Below are 7,906 nucleotides of genomic sequence, written 5' to 3' on the forward strand. Positions count from 1 at the left end.
GGGGGGGGGGGGGGGGGGGGCCATGGAAGGGTCAGAGTGGGGTGCTGTGCAGGGCTTGGGCCGGGGAGGACTGCGGTCCAGCGCCCTCTACCCGCGCAGACGGCCGAGGCCCAGCTGGCCTATGAGCTCCAGGCCGCCAAGGAGCAGCAGAAGATCCGTCAGGAGGAGCTGGAGATCGAGGTGGTGCAGAGGAAGAAGCAGATCGATGTGGAGGAACAGGAGATCCTGAGGACGGCCAAGGAGCTGGTGTCCACCATCCGGCAGCCCTCGGAGGCAGAGGCCCACCGCATCCAGCAGATCGCGGAGGGAGAGAAGTGAGGGCGGGGTGGGGGGGACCACCCTGAAGCCCCTCCCAAGCTGGGTTGGGAGCCACTGCCCCCCATCTGAGGGCCTGACAGTGGGGGCGGGGGGGGGGGGGGAGGGCCCCCCCCCCCCCCCCCCCCGACGGGGGGGGAGGCCCCCCCCCCCCCTCGGGGGGCCTGGGGGGGGGGGGGGGGGGGGGGGGGAATAGGCCCTGCCCCACCCTCATCCTAATGGGGGAGAGAGATTACGCCCCCCCATCGGGCTGGGGTGGCTCTGACACCTCTCCTCCCCTCCCCCCAGGGTGAAGAAGGTCCTCCTGGCCCAGGCTGAGGCAGAGAAGATTCGAAAGATAGGGGAGGCAGAAGCCATGGTGATCGAGGCCCTGGGAAAGGCCGAGGCGGAGCGCATGAAGCTCAAGGCTGAGGCCTACCAGCAGTACGGCCATGCGGCCAAGCTGTCCCTTGTGCTGGACGCCCTCCCCGCGGTGAGAGGGCCCAACCCCAGCGGCTCCCAGCGGTGCAGGCAGTGGGGGTGGGGAGACCTGGAGGACCTGGACCCCTCTAGAGGAAGCCCAGAGCATCGTCAGGGGGAGTGGCGGATGTCCAGGGGCAGCCAGTCCCCCCGGGGCACGGCTGGATGGGGCTCTGCAGCACTGCCCACTCCCCAGCAATGCCAAAGCAGGGGAAGCGGGGTTTGGGGGCCTTTCTGTCCAGGCTCAGCGTAGGAGGGACGCAGGTTTTGAAGGGAGAGGGAGAAGAGGAAGCAGACCCCTCGGAGGCGAGTCTGGACGTTCCCATTCTAACCCCGACCCTCTTGGTCTAGATTGCTGCCAAAGTGGCTGCCCCACTGACCAAGGTGGACGAGGTTGTGGTGCTCAGTGGTGACAACAGTAAGGTCACTAGTGAAGTGACCCGCCTGCTGGCGGAGCTGCCGGCCTCCGTTCACGCTCTCACTGGGGTGGACCTGTCCAAGGTGAGGCAGGAGAACAAGGGGCCCAGGTGGGGGGGGTACCCAGGGAGGAGGACAAGGGGCCCAGGCAGGGAGGGGCAGGGTGCCCAGGGAGGACAGTCTCCCTGAAGCGCCTCATTCTCTCCCTAGATCCCTCTGGTCCAGAAGGCAGCGGGGACTCAGGGCTGAGGAGGCCTGGCCCAGCCCCCCCCCCCCCTACAAAGGTTCTCCTCCCAAGGGACAATGGAAGTTTTGCTGACTCTGGTGCCTGACTTTGTCAGGGCTGGGAGTACACCCAGCCTGGCCACATCAGTCTGTCATGTTGTCCTCTGCCTCTCATCTCTTCTGTTCTCCACCTCTTGGCCTCTTGCTCCAGCTCTGTTCCCTGTCTCCTGTGTCTGTTTGCACACTCTCCTGACCTCCATCAATCATAGTTGAAGCTAAGGATGTTTGCAATCACTGTCTGTCTTTGGGGAGCAGCCTGCCTGCTCCTCACAATCCTGGTGCCTTGAAGTTCCTTGGCCGTCCATTTGTCCACCCTGTGGCACTCACCAGAGCACGGCACAAGGGAGGAGGGTGACTTGGGGTGGGGAGGCCTTGAGTCATTCTGCCATGTTCATGGGAAGCCACCACCAGCCTGGGCTGTCTTCCCTAGACATCCCCTGGCCCTGCACCCTCCCACTCCAGTCAGCCCTCCAGGGCAGGGAGCACTGTGATGGGGCCCCTGGTTCCTCTGTGTAGCCTCTTCTGACTCACCTATCAAACCACATTTTACTACAATCTCTCCTTTCCCCAGGAGGACAGTGGAGATGCCTTTTGTTTCTCCAGCTGCCAGAATCCATTATTGGGCGTGGGTTGTCGGGAGGCCAAAGGGAGGGTCAGGTTGCCCCCATCCTCTGCAGGGCTTCACCTTGCCCAATACTGTGCCAAGAATAGAAGGAGGCTATCTGGGCCAGTGTGCATGTCCTCCCTCCTAACTCAGGGTTGCCTCCTGCTTGGGCATGACCCTGGGGGCATGGAGCAGGCAGAAGGGGAAGGTTCCCTTACTGGCTGAAGGTACAAGTTTGCCCAGTTTAGCTCTTGGGCTAAACCCAGCAGAGAAGCCAGAACCCCAGGACTGCCTGCCCAGAGAAGGGCCGCCGAATAGGGTAGCAGACTAAGCTCCCGACCCTTTGTGATGGGTAGTCTACATCCCAGTGGGTGGATGGGGATGTGCCACCACTGGGCAGATTCTGGTGTTACTAGGCCCTAGGTGCTGCCCTTTGTCCAGGCCTCCACGTTTCTCATGCCACCTTACTCTAACCTTTCCACGGGACACGTCCCTGGTTCCATGTTATTGTCCCTTCTGCTTGATTCTCAAGAGCCTGTCATAGAAAACAAAGTTCCTCCCAGCTTGTATGTTCTGAGAGCTGCCCTTAGGATCACTGAACCATCACTCAGCTGAAAGAGAGAAGGTGGAAAGAAGGATGGTCACCCTGGTCAGCCAGAGTCTAGACCAGGTGTCTCGTGGGCTGAGCTGAAGAGGGTACAAGCTGGGAGCATGGAAGAAGTTGGCCTAAGGCATGGAGTGCTGTGGACATCCCATCTGGGCATGGGCTCAACCCTACATGGATGGGGGACCAGTATCCCTAAGGCTGCCCAAGCTACTGGCCTATGTCACATCACTGTCTCTGCATGTGAATGCTGCATGTTTGGCCTGGACCCTGCCCCCTTCCCTCCGGTATAATAAAGACTCCTTGCACCCAATTGGCTGTGCTTTGTCCTCTGTGCTGGCAGGAAGGGTGGAAAACGGGTCAGGTCAGGTGAAGCTTCTACTGCTGTTTCCCACTATGTCCACCAGAGGGCAAGAGCCTATTAAGTGAATGACTGAATTAGAGGAGAAAGGTCAAGGTGCCTAGGGCAATGCCTTGAAATTCACTATGAAGGAAGGAATGATTTAAGAGGGATGATAACACACCCCTTATACAAAAGTGAAATTTTGATAGACTGCCGACTTACAGTCAACAATGTGTATTGGAAAATTAAAAGAGGATTAGGAACCTATCCACAGGAGAACAGGATAGATGCAGTCACAAAAGAAATGATACTGTGTTCGATTCAAAGCCTTCCATAAATTATCAGTTTAAGATAAAAGAGAAGCTGACAATAAAGAAAACAACAATCAAACATCACTGATGAGATCTGTAAAGAACTAAAAAAAGGCCAAGAACCATTCCACAATGGATAAATGGTCAAAGGATGACGCTGACTAGTTTTCAAAAGAAAATACGTTTTTAGCCATAAGAAATATCCTTCCTGGGGCGGCCAGGTGGCACAGTGAGTAAGAGCGCGGGCCCCAGAGTCGGGAGACCTGGGATCGGTTCCGCCACACCCACACAAAAATAACTGACTGGGTAACCTTGAGCAAGTTAAAAAAAAAAAAGATCCTTCCAAAACATTAATAATTTAAAATACAAAGTGTTTCTGCTCAAGGCCAATTGGCAAAGTCCACACTATTTGAAAATAGTCTATTTTGAAGGGACTGTGGAAAGGCAACCATGCTAATAACTGGAACCAAGAATTGGTCAAACCACTCTGGAAAGTAATTCAGAATTAAAATCTTTTTTTAAAAGATGTCCTTATCCTTCAACCTAGAAATCTCACTCCTAAATGTATGCTCTTAAGAAGTCAAAGGCATCATTTTCCCAAAAAAATATTTATAGGTTTTTTGTTATAGCAAAGAACTGGGGGAGAAAAGGGAAAAAATATATCCACTGGGGACTAGCTAAACTATAGTATGGACATGTGGTGCATAGAATATTGCTACGAGAAATATGGACAAGCATGGGGAAACATTGACCAGGAAAGCTACAGTCACAAAAACCACGACAAAAAGTAGAGTTAAAAAAAAAAACACCTTTGTTGTGTAATTATAATGACAACCTTGACCTCGAGAAGAGATCGGACAATGAACTGCCCTCCCTTCTTTGCCAAGGTAGGACATGATGCCAGTTGTGGCACACTGCATGGACTTTCAGACTCAGTTGATGTATTAGGTTTTTTGTCTCATTTTTTATTCTTAAAGGATGTTTTGCTGGGGAAGGTAGGACTGGTGAAATATATTATGAAATGAAGATGATGTAAAAAAAAGATGTCAATAAAAATACTTTTTCACAAGTCAGCAGTGGAAACTCAAAACACCCTAACTATTCTAGGATATAGAAACAGAAACATATAGAGTGCCCAAAATGGAGGGAGATTCAACATATCACCCCGTCACGTGTATTATTGTGTTCAATTCTGAGTGCTGTGCTTTCGGAAACTATATCCAGAGGAAGGTGCTGAGAAAAGTGAAGGTCCTGAAGGCTGCCACCAGATAACCAACTGAAGGTGCTGGCTGGGGGTGCCTGTCCAGGCAAAAAGGCTTATAGTGAAAAAAGAGTGAAGTGTATTCCTTCTGTTTGGCCCCAAAGGGCAGAATTGGGAACAATGGATAGAGGCTGATGAAAGGCAGAGTTAAGTTCCATATAAGGAAAAATCTTATAAAAATGAGAGCTGCTCAAAAGTGGAACTGGCTGTCTTGAGGGACAGTGAACGGTTTTCCATTATTGAAGATCTAACGGGGATGAGGAGGACAAGACCATTCATCAAAGTTATTTTAGAGTGGATTTTTGCTTGATTGGACCGGATGGCCTCCAAATTCTGTGAATTCCTTGGGCTTATTGATGGGAACCCTTTACAGATCATAAAATACTTTCCATGTGACAGCTTTGCAAAGTAAGCAGAGCAAGTGTTATTATCCCCATTTTGCAAATGAGGAAACTGAGGCTCAGTGAGATGAATTGACCTGCCTGAGGTCACATCACTAGGAATCGATGGAACCCTGGCCTTCTCACTTCAAATCCAACACTATGTTGCCTCTAAGATAAGGAACAGCTGCACTTCACACTATTTAGAAATAGTCCATTTTGAAGGGGCTGTAGAAAGGCAGGCATACTAATAACTGGACCCAAGAATTGGTCGAACCATTCTGGAAAGCAATTCAGAATTAAAATCTTTTTTTTTTTAAAAGATGACTAACTAGGGGTGGCTAGGTGGTGCAGTGAATAGAGCACTGGCCCTGGAGTCAGGAGGACCTGAGTTCAAATCCGGCCTTAGACACTTAACACAAAAACTAGCCATGTGACCTTGGGCAAGTCACTTAACCCCAATTGCCCTCCAAAAAGCAAAAAAAAAAAAAGATGACTAACAATGTCCATATCCTTCAAATTCAAGGGAAAATGGTGGGATGGAATATTGTCCATGGTCATTCAGAGTTAGAGGTGGAATTAGAGCCTTGGTCTCTCTCAACTCCAAGATCACAACTCTTTCCAGTATACTATACTTGGTATTTGAAAAGAGGAGAAAGGGGTTGGGATCAGAAGCTGAAGGTGCAAAGGACAAAAGCATGGGAGAAGAGCCAGGGATGGGACCTGGAAGGGAAAGAAACAGTAGAGTTTAATCTCCTTGAGGGCAGGGACTGTTTTGCTTTGGTTTTGTGTTTGTATCCCCAGCAACTTTATTGGCTCTTAACTCCTAACCTTGACCATTTTTTTTCTGCTATTCTAGACCATATAGTGAGAATCCCCCAAACCTATGGAACTCAATGCACAAAGGGCATGTTTGGCAGCTACCAACCTCATAATGTGACACAAAACCAGAAAGGCAAAGACTCCCTATACATTCAGGAGAAAAGGCTCTCGTTAGAACCCGTTAGAAAGAGATGATGGAAGTCAACGTTGCTGCTCTGTCCCCCACTTCCCCCCCAAAAAAGCCAAGATGACAAAAGATTATATTGGGGCTGGAATGTGTTGAGTCCAAAAGAAGGTCTAAGAAGATATGGGCCATTAAGAAATGTGGGCATTATGAATTGAGAGGCAAAAAGAAAAGGGCCAAGTAAACCAGCTCTAAGCTCCCCCTTTTTCTGCCATTGTTCTGTTTTGTTTTCAAAGTAAACATAATTTAAATGTTGAAGCTAAACAACAACAAAAACACACCTACCCTTGCAGGTAGAGTGGGGGCCCAACCAGATGTTCCAGACTGAGCTAGCCTAACCTCATAAGGGAGCCACTGATGGGTTCTGAGTTTCAACAGATAAGAGGTTAAAAGATAAGAACAGGCCATTTTCAAAAGAAGAAATTCAAGTTATCAACAGCCATATGCAGGGGAAAAGTACTCCCAATCACTAGTAGTAAGAGAAATGCAAATTTAAAAAATCTTCATTTCTTGTCTCATGTACATCAGACTGGCAAAAATGGTAAAAGACAAAAATGACCAATGCTGGAAGAAGAGGCAAATCGAGCCAGTAGAGCTGGGAACTGGGGGAGCCATTCATTCTGGAAAACATTCTGAAATTACACCAAAACCTCACTCAACTGATCCAGCTATAACACTAAAAAGGCAGAGGAAAAGGTCTCATGAATATAAAAAAAATATTTATAGTAGCATTTTTCTGTAGAAGCAAAAAACTAGAAACTAGTTGCCCATCATTTGGAGACCAGCTGAACAAATTAAGGTGCATGAATTAAGGGAATATTTTTTTAGCAATAAAGAGTGATAATGACTATTAAGAATTCAGGGGAACTTAAAAAGAAATAATTATATGAACTGATGCAGTGAAAAGTTAGCTGAACCAGGAGAATAATTTACATGATGACCATCATATTGTAAAAGAAAAAAAGCAATGAAAGACTTCAAAAGTCCAATCAATGCAACTAAACAGTGTGTGTGTATACATCCTAGTATATATACATCCCCAAGACACATATGTGTCTTGTTGGTATACATATATGTGTGTATATATGTCTTGTCAGTATACAGATATGTATGTGTATATGTCATCAGTATACATATATATAATATGCACACACGTGTGTGTATGTGTACAGACAAGAATAATATGTTAATTTGTTTTACTTACCTATATTGATTTGTTACAAGGAACATCTTTCCAGTCCCCAGGACATCATAACCTGGGCATCATCGTCAACATTTTCTTACCCTGTTTATCCAATCAGTTGCCAAATCTAATGGATTCTTCTTCAGTGCAACCCCTGCTCTCTACTCACACAGCTATCACCTTAGTTTGAGCCCCTCATCACTTTCCCCCTAAATAGATTATTTCAACAGCCTTCTAACAGGTCTCCCTGCCTTAAGTCTTACATCACTCACAGCTGCCAAAGTAATTTTTCTCAAGCTTAGGTCTGACTTGTGACTCCCCTCCTCAATCAACTCCTGTGTCTCCCTGTTACCCCTAAGACAAAATACATCCTCCTTTGTTTAGCTTTTAAAGTCCTACACACCAGCTGGTTCCAACCTACTTTTCCAGCCTTATTCTGCCCCTCACATACTCTGCACACCCACAGCCAAACTGACCTTCTCACTGTTTCTCTCGTACCACATTCTCTCCTATATTCCTGCCTTTGTGCTGGCCATCCCTCCTGCCTGAAATGCATTCCCTCCTCTTCTCTGTCTGAGAGAACCATCTCTTCCCATTAAGATGAAGCTTCGGCACCATCTTCTGCATGAAACCTTTCCTAGTCTTCCCAGTGGCTACTTTCTTTCCCTCTTTCCCAGACTACCTTGGATTTTACCACTTCATTTATATTTGTGATTATTCACTTTACTTTTATTCTGG

The 7,906-nt window shown here is 48.3% G+C and overlaps 1 protein-coding gene across 4 annotated transcripts in view; it reads left to right on the plus strand.

The window, feature by feature from the left end:
• The window catches only part of FLOT2 (flotillin 2), a 23,235-nt gene extending 20,238 nt beyond the window's left edge, over nt 1-2,997 (plus strand). For all 4 annotated transcript variants that reach the window (XM_069089779.1, XM_069089778.1, XM_069089781.1 and 1 more), the window contains 4 exons: nt 100-314; nt 604-787; nt 1,126-1,275; nt 1,402-2,997. In XM_069089779.1, coding sequence (XP_068945880.1) covers nt 100-314; nt 604-787; nt 1,126-1,275; nt 1,402-1,440 — 588 coding nt within the window. In that variant the 3' untranslated portion in view covers nt 1,441-2,997. The remainder of the gene's footprint in view (nt 1-99; nt 315-603; nt 788-1,125; nt 1,276-1,401) is intronic.
• The last annotated feature ends 4,909 nt before the right edge of the window (nt 2,998-7,906 follow it).

The sequence above is a fragment of the Petaurus breviceps genome, unplaced genomic scaffold (assembly GCF_028583685.1).
Source record: "Petaurus breviceps papuanus isolate PSGF00001 unplaced genomic scaffold, PetGlider_PUasm1.0 186, whole genome shotgun sequence".
Lineage (NCBI taxonomy): Eukaryota > Metazoa > Chordata > Mammalia > Diprotodontia > Petauridae > Petaurus > Petaurus breviceps.